The 21,517-nt window shown below is 44.9% G+C and overlaps 1 protein-coding gene across 6 annotated transcripts in view; it reads right to left on the reverse strand.

The window, feature by feature from the left end:
- Window positions 1-233: 233 nt before the first annotated feature.
- The window catches only part of Cd80 (Cd80 molecule), a 38,906-nt gene continuing 17,622 nt past the window's right edge, over window positions 234-21,517 (reverse strand). For 3 of the 6 annotated variants that reach the window (XM_039088035.2, XM_039088036.2, XM_063270307.1), the window contains exons 3-7: window positions 21,338-21,517; window positions 18,093-18,374; window positions 14,579-14,743; window positions 12,440-12,536; window positions 234-2,082 (exon numbers count right to left, since the gene is read on the reverse strand). The exon at window positions 21,338-21,517 is cut by the window's right edge and continues 141 nt beyond it. In XM_039088035.2, coding sequence (XP_038943963.1) covers window positions 12,442-12,536; window positions 14,579-14,743; window positions 18,093-18,374; window positions 21,338-21,517 — 722 coding nt within the window. In that variant the 3' untranslated portion in view covers window positions 234-2,082; window positions 12,440-12,441. 6 annotated transcript variants of the gene reach the window in all.

Below are 21,517 nucleotides of genomic sequence, written 5' to 3' on the forward strand. Positions count from 1 at the left end.
AATGTGGTAAGGGAGAAGAGGGTGTGTGTGTGTGTGTGTGTGTGTGTGTGTGTGTGTGCGACTTTTTTTTCCAACCAAAATTTTAACACAGTGCCTATGTCATAATAAATTTAGCTATAAGGAAGGCCTCTGCACTGGTATATTCACATAGTGAATTATGTGTTAGAGCATACTCATAAATTATGTCATTCATAATTACCCCACTTATAAATTGACAAATTAGCAACTAGGCATTCTGTTCATTGTTTTATTGATAATAACATGGGCAAAAATCTTTAAAAATTATAAAACTAAAGAGTTGCTTTTTAAAAATAATTTTATTTTACCATAAAAAAACACCTAAGTAATAAAACCAAAGTATAATTCTAAAAAACTAACATTTATCAAATGTAGTTATCAATAATTTAACATAACTTACTTCCCTAAGATTCCCCAGAGAGTGATCGTTTCTTGTCACTGATTTGTTTTGAGGTCTGTTGGTCAGCCTAATCATCAAGTCTGAGTAAACGCAGTAACTGTCCTCTCCCTCTTGCTTTTCTTCTGTGTGGCTTTCAGTGTCTTGTGACCTTTTGTCAGTCCACTGCCTTGTTTCTTTAGTTGCTTTGTTTCTTCTTTGTTTCTGAGAGCACCCACATAAAAATGGACCTGGCTCTTGGACAGTACAACAGACTCTGGCCCCATTGAGGAATTTGGCTGCCTCTTGATGTCCAAGGCCAAATTTTTAGACAAGAATATCTGATAGTCTTGACTTAAGTCCACTGCTGACCTAGTAGGTTGTGGATTACAATTTCAGAGAAAAGAGGACGTTCAGTATAGAAGCAGCAGTTGGCTATTTCTTGTTCTCCCTTTCTTTGGAGGACAAGGAGAGAGGCAAGTAGGTTTCAGACAGGGTCTTACTATGCAGCCCAGGCTACCTGGAATTCAATCCTGCCTCAGCATTCTGAGGGCTGGAACTACAGGTGTGCACTACTGTGTCTAACATACATTTTGTTTTTTCAGTTCCATTGCAGCAGATCTTATACCAAAGAGCAAAAGCCACTTCTAGGAATCTGAGGAAGTTCTGTGTAAGGCCAGTATCACTTAGGCCATTTATATGAGGACAGATTATTACTTAGTAAATAATCTCATTTTAAATGAGAACTATATCAAGTACTGTGTAAAAGGGCAAAGTTGCCTAGAGACATTGCAAGTCCAATATGAACTAGTAGGTAATGAACTGTGCCTCCAACTTGACTTTTGGTTTGAAGTATGAAAGGCATACATTCATCTTAGATGTCAAAAGCAATTAATTTTGGTTTATTCTGTTTAGTCTTGAAATGAGAGGATAAAAAAGAAAATACATGAAAAAATTCTGGCTGAAAATTACCAATGTTTTTATTACCCTCAAATGGGTATACATACTAACATGTTTCCTACAAATTGTACCAGGGCCAGTAGGCCTTAAAAGACCTACTGACATATTTATACTGATATATTTGATGTTAGTCAAATACTGCTGGTAAGCAATATTCTGAGCCCCACACTAACTAAGCCTTTGCTCATTAAGAACATTTTAAATTAACTGGTCTATGAGCTCAGAGCTTGGGGTCTAACTGATAAAGGTTAAGCATGGTAAAGCCAGGAAATCTGGGTTCTGACTCACCTTCATAATTCTGGTTCTCTTCTGGAACCTCAGTGTCTTCATCAATATAGCTAGTGTTCTGCTAAGTGCAGTAGCTCACACCTGTAACTCTGGCACTCAGGAAACTGGTGCAGGAGGATTGGCCCACGTTTGAAGCCTGCCTCTGCCATAAAGTGACTTCTAGGTTACTTCGAGCAACAGGGTAAGACCCTATCTTAAAACACACAGAGTGTGTGTGAGGGGGAGGAGGAGGAGGAGGAGGAAGAAGAAGAGGAAGAGTGGGGGAGAGGAGCAAGAGGAGGGGACGGTGGGGGGGGAGGAGGAAGAGGAGTGGAGGGAGTGCTCAGAATCAGCAGAACTACTGTAGTAGTCATTACATTCCTCTCAAAACCACCAGAGAGGCTTCACCTAGAGAACTAAAGACGTTTACAGAAGAGGTCAGTTGCAAATGTAGGTGATACCTGAGGAAACAAAAGAAAGAAATGAATGTTTCAACTCTAATTTTTGCAAGAGAGAAAAATACTATGCTTTAAAATCGAGGCCAACTATATATATATAACTTGAGGTAACATACTAATCTTGATAACTGAAGAATATTAAAATAGCCTAATTTGTATTATATGAAATGCAGTAAAGATTCACCAAGCAAATGTTTATTAAGTACCAGGTACACCAACCAACCACATATTTTTGCAGATGTGTCTGTGGTAAAGACCTCAGTCCCCTGGAAGAGAGCAGTAGTCGTCATCTAATTGGATGATTGATGCGTTTTTTGCCTGTATGATGATATAGTCTAGATGTAACGTTCTCTGGAGGCTCTGAGGTTAAAGGCTTGGTTTCCAGGCTTGTGAGAAGCCACAGGACTCTGAGGAGTTTGTCACAGTCCTACTGTGACAGCATTGCTGGAGGTGGTGAAAAGCAGGGAATGGGGCCAAATCGGACCGAGCAGATTCCTGGGGACCATGGCCTAGAAAGATGGTTCCTGCCACACCTTCCTGCTTCCAACTGCAGTGAGGACTGCTGCTCGGTCTCACTGCACCCACCATGACATCCTGCCTCTCCACAGACCCACAGCCGCGGAAACAAAGAACTAACGCAAAGAGCTCAGTCACACCACTCGACCTCTGAGAGCCTCAGGCTCATCTTCCATAAAAGGAGACAGAAAGAGCTTACACACAAATTTTTTTTATATAATATAAAATAGTGATCCTGCAAAAATAGTACATTATCATTTTCTGTAATTTTTGTTTTGTTTTCAACACAAGGTCTCAGTCTCACATTATAACCCTGCCTGTCCTGGAATTTACTATGTAGACCAGGCTAGCCTTGAACTTACAGAGATCCTCCTGCCTCTGCCTCCTGAATGCTGACATCACAGGTTTTAGGCTGTGTACCACCATATTCAGCTGAACCTCAGATTTCAAAGTTCCATAGATGCCTTTCATAAAAGACCATGGAGTTTTAGGGAATACTAAGTTGATGCATATTAACTGTAATTTTCACAGAGGTTAATGCTGCATTCACTCCATAGGACTTCAGTAGTAACCGACCTACTCTATGTGTAGTCATAGGACTAAATCCAAATCTTGATTTTTTTTTTTTTTTACACTCTCTAGCATCTAGTAATTTCCTAAGAAGTGACTGGAGACCATGTCATGAAGAACGACGAGGAGAGATATGGACATTTTAACTATAGCGAGTGAAAAGCTTTGAAATTTCTCCTGCAGGCCCTGGGTTCTCTTCTGAGTTTTTGGATGGGAAAAGGACATGACAGAATAATTTTAAATGAAATTTGTCCCAGTGATTTATCAGGAGCATGAGCTATAAAGAAAGAGAGAACTCAAAAGGTAATGTTTGTACAAGTTGTATTCATCAGTAGTGAGAGATGTCTATTCAGAATCAAAGTTGGCCAAATGTCAGTCACTTCATGAACTCAGACGAGTGCTTTATAGCAGAAGATACTGAACTAGCAGACAAGGGGGGTGTCTTAGTTTTGGGTTTTGTTGCTGTGAAGAGACACCATAAATCAAAGCAGCTTTTTAAAAACTTTTTATTGATCCTTTGTGAATTTCACATCATACACCCCAATCCCACTCATCTCCGCATCCCTTTGTATCTGCCGTCTGCCCTTGCAACCTCGCCCTCAGAATAATAAACACACACAAAGGTGTAAAAGCATAGAAAACATCTTGTCATGGAAGCTGCAGTGTGTTGGTTGCAGCGTGTCTCACAGCACACTCTCAGCCCATACTTCTTCATTTGCCAATGATCATTGCAAGGATGGTCTGGTTCAAGGTCTCTGACTCCTGTGACACCGTCAATATTGGATTCTCAACTAGAACTCCTCCCAGTTATCATGTTGTTGCCCCGTGTCATGGAGATCCTGCAGCTTTGGATCTGCAGGACTGCCCTTTCCACATGCCCCTACAGTTCACAGATGATGTAGATTTCAGGGTGTGCCAACTCAAGCCCTGGGTCTAGGCCAGGGTGGTAGCTGACTGGGTTAGCCCATTGGCTGTCACTTATCTGCACCACCAGCTGCAGCAAATCCACCCAGTGCTGCCATTGGCAGGAGACAGGGTCAGGCCTCCCACTCTCATGCTCACCTGCACCCACACCTTCAGAGCCAGCTCTACTGTGCTGCCCAGTCAAGGTGCAGGGCCCACTCTCCCAAGTGCTGCAGCTGGTGAGAGGGCTGAACTCACCTCTCCCACACTCAGGGCTGGCTCACCTGTGCCTTTATCGTCAGGGCCAGCTTCACTGTTGCCCAGGTAAAGTTTAGGGCCTCTTCTCCCCAGTGCCATGGCCAGTTAGCTAGCTTTCCTTCTCTCATGCCCTTGGGGCCAGCTCTTTCAACTACTGAAGGTGGGGAGGGGGAACGGGGCAGAGGGAATCACCCCTGTGCCCAGGCTACCTCATAGCAGGCAGACAGATCATAAAGCCAGCTCTCTGGAGCTCACACCCTCAGGGCTGGCTCAATTGTGTTCCCATCACCAGGTGAGAGGACTAACTCCATGACAGGCTTCAAACTGGCAGTCCAGGAGACTAGACCTAGATCTGTTTCCCAGAACTGTGCAAATCCAGGCAAATCAGTTATGGGAAAACCCCCAGGCTCCGGGCAGCCAATCAGAAACTGCCCCTCTATTAGAAGCTGTCCCCCAACCTGGCCTGAAGCAAGGACAATGAGTCAACAACAGTTTCCAAGCCTTTCAACCCCCAGCACTGGTTCTGGAATGTCCCCAGAGCCCTAGCCAATCCCCAAGACCCCCATACCCTTAGAGACCAAGCCAACCAATTAAAATAAAGGTCACCTATCTTTCCCTGGAATTCCCCTGATGCACTTTAAATTGGGCCTCTGAGCTCAGCTGAGCATCTCCATCTTGACAAATGGTGGACCTCCACATGGTGAACTTCTGCAGAATAAAACACTCTTTACTTTTGCATACTATTCGAGTCTGGGGTATCATTCTTCGGTGAATCATGGACCCTTACATTTGGGGTCCCATCCAGGATTTGCTGGAGATCCCCAACCCAAAGAGTAGAGTGTCTTTCCAGTCCGTAAATCTGGGAACCCCTCGGCTTTCGTCTTGTCCATCTCTGTGTTTCTGTTTCTGGTCTAATCTGGAGGCCGAGAGGGACAAAACATTTTGTCACCTGGCCAGGGCCAATGGAGGATGCTCCTCGCCCCCTACCAGAAGCAGAACTTGCTAGTTCTTATCTGAGTTCTGAACCGGATGTGGGTCTATGGGCCTCCCATGAGCAGGGAGGAAGACTGTCTGAGACAGTCTTTTCGTTTTGCTTTTGTTTTCCCAGGAACATCCTTCTGTGTCTGTGTGTGTTCTGTTTGTGCTTTTGTCCTCTTGTACAATTTTTTCTTTGATTCCTAAGATGGGACAGCACAGAGCTCCCACTGAGCTTGGTCCTGAACCATTTTAAGGACTTTGGCCAAGTCACAGAAGACTCGGGTTGTTTGTCCCTGCACACTAACTCTTTTGCAGGAAGGAATGGCCTGAGGAGGGGACTTTCCATCTCCCCACCATTTACAGGGTGTAGGCTGTAGTTTATGAAGCCAGGGGCCACCCAAACCAAGGGCCATATATAGCCATGTGGCAATACCTGGTCAAGAAGCCCCGTTTGGATGAAACCTCTTTTTGTCACCAGCCTCTGCTCTTCTTCCTCTAAAGGAGGGTTAGCCTTGTCCCGCTGCCTTGCTCCTGAGGTGGATATCTGTCCCCCTCATGTTCCTGCTCCTGCTGCTGCAGCCAGAGGGAGGAGCAGCCCCTGACTCTTCTGACTCCATTCAGATGCAGTTCACCTCATATGGGCCTGGACTGCCCAGAGGGTCAACTCTACTACGGTCTTACCCCTCCAGGTTATGGGATTCCCAGATGCTCAGGGGAGGCCGTTCATGACGAATGTGCCATTTACCAGTAACAATCTTTACAGTTGGAAATTATAGACATCCTCCATTTTCAGAAAGACTATCAGCTCTCACAGGTCTTCTAGATTCAGTCATGCTGACGCACCTGCCCACCTAGGATGTCTGTCAGCAACTGTTCCAGGTTCTCTTCATGACAGAGGAGAGAGAAGATGGTGGGAGCCACCAGGAAATTGGTTCTAAAGGCAAATAGGCTGCCCACCCTCGTCCAGGCTGATATTAATGCAACTTTCCTTTAATTTGACCTGATTGGAATTTTAACACTACTGGAGGTAGGGAGAGGCTTTAGGTCACTGCCAGATTCTGATGGGTGAGCCTCTGAGAGGCTGCCAGGCAGCCCACAAATTTATCTAAGGTAATCAAGAGAGTGCAGGGAAAGAATGAGAGCCCCAAGAAATATCTAGAAAGACATTTTGAAGCCTATAGAACCTACACACCTTTTGACCCAGAAGCCAGAGAGCACCAGTCAGCTGTAAATATGACTTTTGTTAGCCCTGACATTCTTCAGAAGCTTCAGTGCCTGGTAACTTTGCAGGTAAGCAACTGACTGTTGGTAGCCACAGCTGAGAAGGTTTTCAACAACCAGGAGACTCCTGAGGATTGGCAGACCAGAGGGCTTGTAAAAGTGCTGCAAGCCACAGCTGTCCTAAAAAGAGAGAGCTGGACAATCCAGCTCACAAAAGGGGCAAAGGTAAGGCAGGCCCTATTGAAGAACAAACCTCATCCCCCAGTAGAGAGGGACCAATGTGCCTATTTCAAGGAAAAAGTTCATTGGAAGAATGAGTGTCCAAGAAAGAGAGGGCCCAAAGGAGTTAAAAGAGCTAGATGGCTGAGGATGTCCAGGTTCAACCCCTTCTGTGAGGGGTAACCCTGGTAACCCTAAAGGTGGAGGGAAAACCCATAGACTTTCTGGTGGGCACAGGGGCCCAACATTCTGTTTTGAAACAATGCTAGGGCCATTGTCAAATCGAAAAAGCTGGATATAAGGGACAGCCGGCACCAAGCTCTATCCATGGACTACCGGAAGAAAGGTAGACATGGGACTGGGGTGGGTAATTCACTCACTTATGCTCATCGCTGGATGCCCATACCCCCTGCTGGGAAGAGAGTAGGCCCAGAGGGAGTAAAGTGCTGGATGAGAACGGCCCCATCCGTGTTCTGACCTTGGCCTAGAAGAGGAATACAAACTGTTCTCTCAACCAGCCCCATCTCCAAGCCTGTTACTCCAGAGGTTTCTGGTAGAAGTCTCCAATGGGCAGAAAAGAGTCCAGTGGGATTCACCCATCATCGGGCCCCAGTTCTATTCCAATTAAAGGCTGGGCTTGCCCCAGCCTGAATCAGACAATACCCAATGCCTGGAAGTCAGAACAGGACCACCCTTACATTAGTTGGCTCTGGGAGGCAGGGATTTGGATTCCTTGCCAATCAGCATGGAGTACTCCCCTCCTTCTGCTCAAGAAGCCCCATTCCAATGACTATTGACCCACGCAGGGTTTAAGGGGGTAAATCAGAGGGTGGAAGACATCCATCCCACAATTCAAACCTGGACACTCTGCTGAGCAGCCTCCCTCCCAAGCACACAACATACACTGTGCTTGTCCTGAGGATGCCTTCTTCAGCCTGCCTCTGGCACCCAAAAGCCTTTGAATGGCAAGACTTGGAGAGAGGCTTCAACTGACAACTGACTTGGGCGCATCCGCCTCAAGGATTCAAGAACTCACCCACCATCTTTGATGAGACATTGCTTAAGGACTTGGGTGAATACCAGTGGGCCCACCCCCAAATAACTGTGCTCCAGTATGTAGATGACATCCTGTTTCAGCCCCTGACTTGGAGACGTGCCAGGAGGCCACATGAGACCTGCTATAGGAGCTGAGTCCACTTAGCTACCGAGTGCCTGCTAAGAAGGCCCAGCTTTGTCAACTTGAGGTCACCTATCTGGGGTACTTAATCAAGGAGGGGTGATGGGCAACACATGCTGTCGGATGCCCAAAAGCAAACCATCCTTAGCATCCTGTTCCATCAACCTGAAGGCAAGTATGGGAATTTCTGAGACCTGCCAGGTTTTGTAGACTCTGGGTGCCAGGATTCACTGAGATAGCCAAACCATTATATGAGGCCACCAGGGACCAAGAAGATAAAATAAAACAGACCTCTGAGATAGATGCGACTTTTAAGACTTTAAGAAAAGCCTTATGGGAGGCACCAGCCTTGGCTGTCCCGAACATTCACAAACCTTCACACCTGTATGTGGATAAGAAAGAGGAGAAAACAAAGGGAATATTCGCCCAAACTTTTGAGATAATGAAAAAGACTTATGGCTTATTTATCTAAGAAGCTGGACCCCGTGGCCCAAGGATGTCCAGTTTGCCTCTGTATCATAGCTGCCACTGCCCTGCTAGTCAAGGATACTGACAAAATAACCACGGGGCAGTAACTTGCTATTGCCACCCCCATGCTATTGGGGGAATCCTCAAGAATCCACCTGGCCAGTGGCTGTCAAATTCTACGTTTGAATCTCCCTTGCATAAGATATTACCCATCATCTGCCCTAAGCTCAGCCACTCTGCTGCCTGACCCATCCTCAGATGAGCAGCATGATTGCTCTATAGTTCTGGGGCACGTCCAGAGTGTCAGGCTGGACTTGACTGACATACCCTGGCCAGACATGGAATATATCTATTTCATCCAGAATGGAATCAGGTGTACAGGGGTGGCAGTAGTGGACTTAGACTCTGATATCCGGGCAACTGCTTTGCCACCAGGAACTTTGGCCCAGAAAGCTGAACTAAAGGCTCTAACCCAGGCTTTAGTTAAGCAAAGAGAGTCATAGCTACCATCCACACTGACTGCAGGTATGCCTTTGTTATGGCTCATGTACATGGGTCCATGTACCAACAGAGGGGGTTATTGAATGCTGAAGGGAAACTATCAAACAAAACTTACTTTATTAGAGGCATTATGGCTTCCTCTCGAAGTGGACATAATTCATTGCCCCAGGCAACACAAAAAGGGACATCATAAATAATAGCCAAGGAAACAGGCTAGCTGATAAAGCCATAAGGGAGGTTGCCCAAGCTTCCTGCTGCCAACATCTTGATATCTCGGTTGCCCACTGCACTCCCAGCCACCCCTGAATACACTGCTGAAGACAAACAGGATCCGGTGAATGGCAAAGAGTTTACAGAAGAGCTGCGACAACCTAGCCATCAAATTCATGGCAGCTGAGAAGAAGGCAGATTAGACTGCCAGGAAGACATGGGACAAAGACTTTACATCTCTGGCTATGATCCAGGACTCCTATCTACTGCCCAAGTGCTCCAACGTTGCCTTATGAGACCCATGGTCCCCTTACGCCCCAACAAGGTATTAGTGAGGCTGAACCAGCCACCCCCCACAACCTCTGCCTCTGCTCACCATCACTCCCTCATCAGGACCCACCACCCTTTCACCCCAGCGAGGTCTCACTTCTTCTAACCAACCACTTCCTAAAACTGTCCCCCCTCCTACACGTGTCAGGACCCCTGCAATTATTAGAAGCTACTTTCTGTACTTTCTTAACTCCTCCTGCCCGGTCTTAACACAGGACTGTTGGTTATGCTTAAATGCTCAGCCCCGCCCCCCAACTATGAAGAAATATCTATCCCTGGGGACTATTCACACATTACAGATGGTACGTAATATGGATGATAACAACCAGACAGAGATACGCTGACCCTATAATCCATAGTAGGACAGGGGCTCTATGTCCCCATGTTCTCTAGTGGTAATATGAACCATGGACATCAACAACGACCTCTGCCGCTGCATAGCCCTGGAGCCAGACACGGCCCTTACTGGCAGCATAGGCAAGGACCGGAGCCGTTTGTATTACAAATGCCAATTATGCCCCCCCCCAAACTTACACGAGAGTATCTGCACGTATCTTCTGCGAACCTGCCCCCCAGTTGGTTCTGATTAGTAAATACAGATGCCAACCGTCAATAGCCAGGGAGGACAGACAGAGGCAGGATTTTAGCTTTCCTGGGCTTGGGACCAGGAGAGGATGAAGGAGAGATCTGCCATGCCGGGAGAGTGTGGAGGAGAGGAGAGACACCGTGCCTGAGAAGAGTGCAGGACAGACATGGCCACCATGTGAAGGAGCCAGGAGAGTGCTGCCCAGGGTTGGCCAACTCTGTGTAGAGCGGACAAGACAGAGCATAGAATTCGGTAAGTGGTAACTTGGGGTTAATCACATGGAGGGTAGGCAGTGGCCCAGCTACTGAGCTGCTTAAGGCATATTAAAATATAAAGGCTGTGTGTGTGTGTGCGTGTGTGTGTGCTCTTTCATTTGGGAACCTAAACTATTGAGGCAGGTAGCGAATGCACTGCTGGGATTTATTTGAAAGAGAGCAAGAAAGGGTATATGGGAGGATTTTTAGGAAGGAAAAAGAAGGGGTAAATGATGCTATTATAATCTAAAAGCAAATACCTAAAAAACAAAACTAGAAAAATGAAACTAAGATACATTCTTCTTATTCCAAGAGAGAATCAGAACAATGACAGTCAGAACAACGCAGGCAGCAGTAAAAACACTCGGCGTTCGGTGTCATGGGCGCTCTCACGGTCTTCTGAGCTCCGAAGGGCTTGAGGAGTTCTGTGTCTCTGTCTCTGCTTTTTGCTGCACAGGAGGCTCAAGCCACTCCACTCTGCAGCTGCTGCTGCTGCTGCTGCTGGTCATCCCATGGGGCTGGAATCTCCATTATCTGAGGTCATCGCTGCAAGCCAGCCTTCATCCTCACAAGTCTCCTCTTGCAATGACAAGCTTCATGACTCCTTCATGCTTTCAAAACTAGCCCCGTATGGGAGACTCTTAGACGTTACCAAGTTCTGCTACTAGCTTGAGATCCAACCTTGACCCCCTCCCTGGACCACAGCCCCCGTGTGCTCAGCCCCAAGAAATTCGTCTCAGCAGATTCCACCTCAGTTATACTGGTCTCTTAATCACAGCTGATTTTTCAGTTCCAACTAGCCAGCATCAATTGTCCCAGTATAGCGAAGGTTCCACTTAAATCACAGCTGACTCGGGGTTGGGGATTTAGCTCAGTGGTAGAGCGCTTGCCTAGCAAGCGCAAGGCCCTGGGTTTGGTCCCCAGCTCCGAAAAAAAGAATAAAAAAAAAAAATCACAGCTGACTCTTAAGCCCCACCAGGCCAGAAACCACATATTCTTTTTTTTTTTTTTTTTTTGGTTCTTTTTTTTGGAGCTGGGGACCGAACCCAGGGCCTTGCGCTTTCTAGGTAAGCGCTCTACCACTGAGCTAAATCCCCAGCCCTGAAACCACATATTCTTAACACAAATATCACACAAACACACACACACACACACACACAATCGAATGCACACACTTGCATGCACACACGCACATGCACATGCACACACGCACACACGTACCCCCTGATAAAATGTATGAGAGACTCACAAACTTCCCTTGAAACGTCACAAGCCAGGCCTTTGTCATTTGCACTTATCTCACAGGCCTTATTTTTCCAAGCTCCACAGACCATTCCATTAAAGACTGAACATTAAGCGTCAATGGCTTTTCCAGAGTTTTAAACACAGACATGAACTTTCCCCAAACGACATGGTCAGGTTTGTCAGTATGACACCCCACTCCTACTACCGATTTCTGTTAGATTCCAGTTAGATTTCTGTTACTGTGATAAAAGCAATTTTGGGGAGGAAAAGGTTTACTTCACTTTATAGGTTATAGTCCCCACCATTGAGGTAAATCAGAGGAGAAGCTCAAGTAAGAAACAAAACAGGAGCAGAGAATGCTACTTACTAGCTTGCTCCCCATCATTTCCTCAGTACTCACTTTTTATTTAATTTTTAAATTATTATTGTTTTTCCAACCCAACCATAGTTTCCCTCCATCCTCCCTTCCCAGACCCTCTCCTCCACTTTTCCTCTGCCTTATCCCCTGCCCCGCATCCACTTTCCCTCCACTTGCTTCAGAAAAGGGCAGGTTCTCAAAGCTATCAACCAAACATGACATATCACGTTGCAGTAAGACTAGGCACCTCTCCTCGTATTAACAGTTCTTTTTCTTATAACACCCAGGGTCACCTGCCGCTGTCCAGGGCTGGCACCACCCATAGTGATCTGGGCCCTCCCACGTCAGTCTCCAATCAAGCAAATGCCTAGCAAACGTGCCTATAGGCAACCAGATGGAAAGAAATCTTCCGTTAAGGTTTCCTCTTCCCAGTTAACTCTATCTTGTGTCGAGTTGTCCAAAAGATTAACTATCACAGTGCTGAAAGGAAGATTGTACCTCATTAACCACATAACACCATGTATCCCACATGGGCAGAGAAGAGCTAAAGGAAGGCAAATGGCTACCTTCAAACAGTCTGTTCAGCTGCTGCTTCCACAGGCCCTATGTAGAGGTTCTTGTTTGTTTCTCTGCTTGCCTCATTTCTTCTTCTGAAGCAGCGTCCTTATAGATAAGCATACATTATAACAACAGATGAGAAGCCAATAAATCATGCGTGCGTGAACACACACACACACACACACACACACACACACACACACACACACACACACACACCACACTGCTGACATTTGGTAATTCCTGAAAGACACTTTGTTGTTGTTGTTGTTTGTTGAAAGAGGCCGAGGAAGTGGAGGAGCACCCCTTATACAGTAGAACACTACTGTAACCAAGTATTATTTGGCCCACAAATGTCAATACTAGTAGTGATGAAGAGGACAGACACCTCACCAGAGAGGTAACTCATATTAGAAACGCTATGAGCAGGCCTGGAGAGATGGCTCAGCGGTTAAGAGCACTGACTGTTCTTCCAGAGGTCCAGAGTTCAATCCCCAGCAACCACATGGTGGCTCACAACCATCTGAATGGGATCTGATGCCCTCTTCTGGTTGCATCTGAAGACAGCTGCAGTGTACTCACATACATAAATAAATAAATCTAAAAAAAAAGTGGGGGAGGGTTGGGGATTTAGCTCAGCAGTAGAGCGCCTGCCTAGCAAGTGCAAGGCCCTGGGTTCGGTCCCCAGCTCCGAAAAAAAAGAAAAGAAAAGAAAAGAAAAAAAGAAACGCTATGAGCCCCCTAAGTTGTGTATCCTACCCCTAAGTTGAGCTTCTCAAGTATAGTGTTATGGGGTCCTCTTGGATCCAACACAACTCAAAGCACCAAGTCAGTGCAGAAAAGAAAAGCTCATTGTAATCAACCACGGATCGATGGGGGATGCAGAACAGACTCAGGAGTGAAACGGCAACCCCGAGACAACGCTACAGAGTTTTGAAGCATAAAAATCACAAGCCACAATCATTTTCCAGCAACCATGATTGAGGGGTAGGGGTCTCCCCTACAAACGTTTCTTTGTGGTACACATATTTTGCTCTTATTAGTTGGTTTGCTCAACTGTGGTCGGGTGGTTTGCCCAGCATTCGTGTTCCAACTTGCCAACCAAGATGCCTTTCATCCAGGGAGGTCTGGGGAACTTAAAACTTTGTTTGACGCCCTATTCAAAATGGAAGTTTTATTCAAAAGGACTTTAGCTTGGTTCCTTCTTACAATAGTATCTGGTGACTTTTAGCTGAACTTTAACCTTGTTTTGTTTTTAAATGCTGAAGGTTATGAAGTTATTAAGAAGGTTATAAAGCAGATGCTGGTCTTCTAGCTTTATTTGCTCAGTGCACGTGACTCCTAGTCTAGTTGATGGCGTCAAGGCAATTGTGGCCATAGGTTTGAAATAGAAATCCTTGTTTTTGGTCAGTTGTAGAGACTGACGGTAGACTGCATCTAAGTCCCCAAATTTTAAAACCCATAGTGTCCTAGTCTCTTCTAATCAACTACTCCCTCTTTGATACAAAAGTGCATTTCGGAGAGATGAGGATTGGTAAAAACCCCTTACAGCATCTAGCTTATCAAGTCTTAATGGCCTCTTCCAAAGAAAGGCTCTTCCTTCAAGTCTCGCCACGCTACCTGTCCTCTGAATGCAAAGATTAGAGAAGCGGTCAGTAGTGGAGACACTTTCAAAGCAGTCAGCAATCACTGGTGTCTCCAAGAAGACAGAAAGTTATGGGAGACCCACAGGATTAATCTCAGCTGCAACCTTCCTCTTTACAGCAGGGTTTTGTTACAGCCTCAAAGCTTCTTTGTCACCCAGTCTAGTTTCTAGCTTTCTGTTCTCCCGTTTCAGCCTCATGAGTGCAGACATTAGAGATGTGTGCCACTGTAGTTAGCTCTCAGACTGGATCTTAAGAGCAATGACTTTTTGGTCTTTGGAATTTGAATGCCTAGAAGAATGCTAGGCATACAGTAGGGGTCCAGGATATATTTTTTTTTAACAGTGAATGGACAGAACATGATGAGGAAAAATTTAAAAAGCATCTAAAGTTGCTAGGGATTTGCTGCAAAAATGAGCAGAGGCTAGACTGATATACCGAAGATGTGCCGAAACTCACTTATGGTGTCTGGTCTTCCAGGAACTGGTCAAAGCAGTACTTAACTGTGCTTACGGAATTTGACAGTGATGCAGAAGATGATGATGGCGATGGCGGCGATGACGGCGATGACGGTGATGGCGATGAAGAAGATGATGATGGCTTTGACTGCATCAGATCCTGCCCAGGCAAACGGAATTGTTTGCTTTTCATCAGGAGGGTCTTCTGGGGCTGTGAAGAGAAAAGAATAGCATGAGTGGTGATGTTCTTCCTACCGTTGGGCTCCATCCCAGGCCTCTTCAGTGTGTACCTGTGGAGAACCATTTATTTTGCCAGATCATCTCATGGACACACAATTGCTAGCATTCACTCGTACTATTCTACAACCAAATGATAAAGATATTGCACGTGAAAAAAAAAAGTAACTTGAATTTTCGCACGGACTGAACTAACTTGGCATGAGAAAAGATTCCTTGGAGAAACCGTAAAAGCTATCTTGTCTACGTAGCTCATTTCCGTGGCTGATAATGACCAGGCCAGCGATGCCATAATCTAGATGTGCCTACCTCTCTCTCCTCTAGCTCGACTGTGCCTCCTCTCATTCTCTTGCATGCTCTCCTCACATCCTCTGCTCACTCACACTCCACACAGTGGCTGCCTTAAGGTTCCGGAGGTGCTCCCCATTTTCTTCAAGGTTTTTTTTTTTTTTTTTGGCCTCCCAGGCTTAAGTTTTGGGAGGACTAGAAGAACTAAGGACGGCTAAGAATTGGTATTAAGAGATCATCCCAGAAGTCAGTGTTGCGGGCTAGCTTCTGATGAACTTCTAGACTCACAAGGAGCAAGAGAGGGATACAAAGACTGCTGAGGCAGGAGGAGAAAGGTTGGTGTGTGCTGTTGCCACCCGGTCCTCCTTGTTGGGGCAACAGCCATGTCATTTGTTTTTCAGTCTTTCTGAGGAATAGCAACATCTGAAGAAAGGACAGGGATACAATCTGACAGGAATGTTAGCAACCCTGTCTCTCTGGCTTCTCTGGCATGGCTTACCAGAAATTATTGAACATTATCTCGCCTTCAGTTTTCCCCATTACCAAGCCTCCTGGATGAAATGTGGCTTTCAGCTTATTTGCGCATTTGGCACCATGGACTAACTCTCTTGTCCTCTGCTTCTCGGATTCACATTCCTCTTTCTGCCTGGAACACTCTTTCTTTGCAGGCACTTCTTTCCCTTCTCAGCTTCCAAATGTCATGGTTACTGTAGCGTTTGTGTGGGCGTGGTCCGCCTCTATCATCTAACCCACACACCAAGCTTGAAGCGCCATCTCATTTCTGAGTCTTAACATTACATTTCTTATCTCATTTCTGGACCCCAGATGTATTATAGATCCAGCTGCTGACCAAAATGGTTGGAAGCCAGCTGATGAAAACTAAATTGACTGTTTTCTTTTAACTTTTTTTTAACATTTATTTTTTTTATTTTTATTTTATGTGTATGGGTGTTTTGCCTACATGTATGTCTGGGCACAAAAGGCCAGAAGAGGGCATCGTATTCCTCTGGGACTAGAGTTCCAGGTGACTGTTAGCCACCGTGTGGGTGCTAGAAATCAAAAACAGTTTCTCTGAAAGAGTAGCCCATGCTCCTAAAGGCCGAGCTGGTTCTTCCAGCCTCACTGTGTTTTTTTCAAAGTACATCACCTCCTGCCCACCTTACCACTGCAGTGAGTGGCACCCTTAGCCACCTAAGCAAGAGTGACACATCCTCCTTGTTCTCACCTCCCATCAGCTTCCATGGACTTCCTATCGTCCATCAGAAGGCTCCTGATGCCTAGAGTCACCTACATCACCTCCCGAGTTTAGACCTTTCTTATCTTCCCTCCTACTATTCTCCAAACCCATCCCACAAACCATCACTTGTCTTAACCTTACTCCAAATGATGGTGGCTGTCCGGCCAGTGAGATTTGTAGCTCTTCTTTAAAGTTCTCCATTTATAAAAACAGACTCCATAAGTAGGCAAAGCAACCATGCCTGGGCCCAGCCTGAGCTGCCACTTGTTTTAAAAACATAAAGTTCTGAATGGGATGCAGCAGCCCAGTTCTCTAATCCCAGAACTAAGGAGGCTGAAATTGGAAGATTATGAGTTCAAGGCCATCCTGAACTACATAATGAGGGCATGCGTGCACAGATTTGTGTCCTTGGCAATAGCGTCTGTATGACCTGAGAAGTCTAAAGTCCTATCTGATACTTTTTCTAAAAATGTCCCAACAACTTTTGTCCTAAATTTCACATATACCCACATTCCAAAACAGCATCCAGAGTGAACTATAGTCAAGCTATGCGTACAGACTGAACTCAACATAAACCCCACCTTTAAAAAAACAATACAGAATTCATTAGTGATAGCGCTATAAAGTAAAAAAAATAAACCCTGAGTTAATAAACCATTTTCACTTTATGAGCCAAGACATTTTAAAATAAAATGTTAGAATGCGTAAAATGTGATTGAGATTTGAGTTTCCAGTGTTGAAATCATGCCAAAACAATTTGGTTTATGCTGGGGACCAATGTTTTCGGGAAATTTTCTTACTACCTACAAAGGAAAATAGTTAAGAGAATCAATCTCAGATCTGGAAGAGCAAATCACGCACTAGACTGAACCCGTAAGCCACCATAACTATCTCAACCATAAATAGGCAGGCACAAACTTGTCACAGTGCGTATTTAATGCACGTGTGCCAAAGATTGTCATACAGCATTGCTTCTGTACTGTGCGGACATGGGTGTCCTTCGAATGGGGCTGAGATGGGAGGAGACTCCCAAGTCTACCTCTGTAGACTCAGCCATTCGAATTGGATGTGCATTTCAAGTATCCCATGATAATCTGCCATGGATTTAAGATCCATATATTCTTTAAAAGAGAATTTCTTTGTCTTACTGTTTCACCTTTGGAGAAATGGAATTTCACAAGCTTACAACCTATACGGTAAATTATTGCCTCAAAATGACCTATTTTTCCGCCCTGGGCATTGTCCTCAAAGACTTTTATCATATAACTTTACCAGCTTTTGCTCTGGATGAACCATTAGGTGGGATCAAAGCCAGGGCTTTGGGCATGCTGAGCCAGTGCTCTGCCCACACCCAGATTCAACCAGTAGTTCTAAAAACAAAAATCTACCCCAAAAAGGACAATGATTTTTGGTACCATCGGACCATTGGGAACAGGGAATCAAAAGCAAAATGCCCAAGTGTGGACTGGGTTTGAGAAGGATGAAATGTAGTGCTTTCAAAAAAAAAAAAAAAAAAAAAAAGACAACATCGCATCAATTGTAAAATGTCTACAGATGGCTAGCAGTTCTTAGGCCTGCCTATAGAGGTTGAATATTCATTCCAATAAAATAAAATTAGCCTAGGAATATCAATATTACACTTGCCCAGTGATAAAAGTCATCATCACACGTCGTGTATGTCTAAAGTGAGTAAAATTACCATCAAAATCAGCAAGTTCAATTCTAAAATAGGGCTGTTGGGTTGTATTTCTAGATCCCATCTAGAAGTATAGTTCCTTTCCAGCGTAACATTGCTTACGTTTTTCCCAGGTGAAGTTCTGTGACACGTGAGCATCTCCATACTCAATGAAACAATCGATGAAGTGGTCGTACGTCGTGTTGAAGTCTAGTTGGCTACTAATGGTGTACAGCTCAGATTCAGGATCCTGGGAAATTGTTGTATTGATGCCATTTAATTCTCTTCCATTTTCCAACCAAGAGAGGCGAGGCTTTGGGAAACCCCCGGAAGCAAAGCAGGTAATCCTCTTTATGTCAGCAGATGGATTTCCAGACTCAGTTATGTTGGGGGTAGGGAAGTCAGCTAGAACAAGCGTAGAGTTATACATGAGTACAGGACTGTGTGCTTAGGTATATGCTAAATAAATTTTCAAGGTTCAGCAAGAATGACAAAATAAGGTTGCATTTGCATAAGTCATTCATTAGTTAAAAGACCTGCTTTGAACTGACCACCTCAGTTGTCTCCCACCTTGAACGAGATAGAAGTACAGAGAAAGGAATGGGTTCCTGTGGGAAATGTTGATGTAGTACCTGCTATTGTAAGAGGAGGAAAGACTGATTATTGAGTCCCTCCTAGTTATTTCCGGAAATTATTCTCCTTATGACAACCTTAGGACGTTAGATTCAGATTTCAAAAGGTCATGGACCAAGTAAAGTGTGTTAGTATGGCCTGGAGTCTCAGACTGAGACAGAAAGGTTGCTTGAACTCTACAAGTTTGGGACCAGCCTGGGAAATACAGTGAAGACCCTGTCTGATAGAAAATAAAATAACCAGGCAGAGTGGTGCAGGTCTTTAGTTTAGGAGGCAGAGGCAGGGGGATTTCTATGGCTGAGGCCAGCCTTGTTTACATAGCTAGTTTCAGGCCAGTCAAGGCCTTATAGAGAGATCCTGTCTCCAAAAAAAAAGATAGATAGATAGATAGATAGATAGATAGATAGATAGATAGATAGATAGATAGATAAAATAGTACAAAGGTGAAATGATTGATGCCCATAATCTTATCTTGTAAATAAATAGTTTTGGGGAAGTCACAACCCTGTGCAGAACTGCTACCTGCAGTCACATTTTTCAACCCCAGAACCCATCCTCGCTGCCACCTTCTATTTCATCCCTCCCTTTCCTCCTGATACTGGAAGAACACCTGTGGCTCCTTTTATCTGTTTGTTTGTAAAGAACATTGGTGAAGCCACCCTTCAACCTGAGAACCAGAAAACAGACAGGACCCCACACGCACGGTCATGCCTCTACTGGACCTCCAGTTCTCAACTCTCAAGCATCACAATAAATCCATGTTCAGTACTCCCTTGCTTCTTCCAAAGCAAGGTCAGCTGAGCATGGTGGGCCATACCTGTAGGCAGGTATGCTTTGGAGGCTGAGGTAAGAGGAGTGTGAGGTGAGTCTGGGCTAAATAAGAGTTTGAAACCACTCTTCCTCGTTTTCTAAAATGAAAAAGTGGCTTGTTGTACTCAGATAAAACTATGTCCAAATATACAATATTAAATCTGTGATCATAACCACTACATGTTAATTCCTTGCTACTCTGACATTTTAAAGGGACAAGGAGTCCTCCTGGAGTTGATTTCATTTGTATATTGACCTCCAGTAAGACACTAAAGTCGACTTAGAATCAAGTGGGGAAACCCCCTACCACTTGCTTCTCGAGCTTAGACTTTAGTAATTTAACTCCTTCCCTGTCCTGTGACAATCGATCCCCCCACTTCAGTCCATATATTGAGCTCTCATCCTGGAAATCTGAGTACTACAGGGCTCGTATGAGCAGAGGTCAGGGGCTATCAAGAGCTGTCCTTAACTGAGATCTGCCTTGTGGCTGTAGGCCACTTGTTTTCCAGTCTTAGTTTGTAGATGGGTTAATAATGCATGCATTCCTGGGCTGAAGAGATGAGATGACACCATTTCTAGAAATCACGTAGCACGGAGCCTGACACACAGGATCTATTTAGGTAGATGCTCTCATTTAAATCAGGCTGTGAAGGAAAGCTTCTAAAACTGCCCAGGGATACTGGGAGAAATGAGGGTAGAATACAGTGTATAGTTACCAGGGAAGGGAAGACCCTGAAAATTTGGTTGGAGAGGAAGTCATTGTGAACAACAACAATAACAACAACAACAACAAGAAAAGTCCTCATGGTGAATCTCTCTGAGTTTGAGGCTAGACTCCAAGTCAGCCAAGGCTACATAGTGAGTGAGACCTTCTCTCAAAAACCAGAACTAAAATGAAGGGGAAATTTTAAAAAGGCCTTGCTCCTAAATAAAGTTTGATGTGTTCCTGAGCTATTTATAGTTGGCATTGTCATTTTCTACTCACTACCTTACTACCACTCAATCAAATTATGACTCCGATAGTCGACATGAAAACGTTACTTTTGTTTCTTCTAACCAGACACCATGGGCTTTTTAACCCGGAGTAACAAATCTGCGGACCTACTGTCCTCAGTCACAACTCACGTTTGTTCAATTCTGTGCTCCTTTTCTGAGAAATGGTTAGCTCAGTAAGAGCCACCTTTTCCTGTCTGACCGAGCTTACAGCACCTCAGCTTATCTCCCCTGCTCCTTCTGCAAGACAACGTATTTAGAGGAACTACTTCGAAGGTCTAGACTGTGAACCATCTAAAGATTAGCCCTTTGGGAGTGAAGAGATGGCTCAGCAGGTAAGCACACACACTCAGCTTATTCCTGCAGGACACAAAAGTTCTGTCACTAGCACTCATATAGAGTGGCTCACAACTGCCCATAACCCTGGCTTCTGGGGGATCCAATACCTTCTTCTGGCTGCTATGAGCATCCATATACATATACATAGTTAAAAACAAAATAATTAAAAAAAAAGACTGGCTCTTTATATCAGTTAACCCAAGTTTTGGTCACTTTTACTGGAGAAGGGTAAGTATATGTTATGAACAAAGGCAGGAATGCAAATTATTCTGAAAAGTAAGAAAGTCTGTGACCTAATTAACTTGTTACCCAGAGTAGGATAGGCACTTCCCAAGGGCACTTCACAGATTGGCCACTTCAGGTCACGGTTATGCTACTGGGGGTCAGTAGGCATCTCAGGCCATTAGAGTCCCTTGGGATGGTTACTGTAGCCTTAAACGATCCCAACTACAAGAAGAGCGCCCTGAGAGGGGTTTCCACCTTGACCAATCAGGTCTCAGATATGAAGTGAGACGTGTCCTTCTCTGATAAAACATGATAGACATGTTCCTTTAAGGACATTACAAAGCAGCGAACCGGAGAGTCCTACCCACCTCTGACAGACAGCTCCACGGTGGTCAGGTGTTTCACCACGTACGATCCTCCTTCGTACCTTTGAACGACACAGGTGTATGTGCCCCTGTCTGAAAGGATCAGGCCCAGGAGGCTAAAGGAGTAGTTGTTAGCGATGTCGTATACAGTCCGGTTCTTGTACTCGGGCCACACTTCCGGTA

This window comes from Rattus norvegicus, chromosome 11 (genome assembly GCF_036323735.1).
Source record: "Rattus norvegicus strain BN/NHsdMcwi chromosome 11, GRCr8, whole genome shotgun sequence".
Lineage (NCBI taxonomy): Eukaryota > Metazoa > Chordata > Mammalia > Rodentia > Muridae > Rattus > Rattus norvegicus.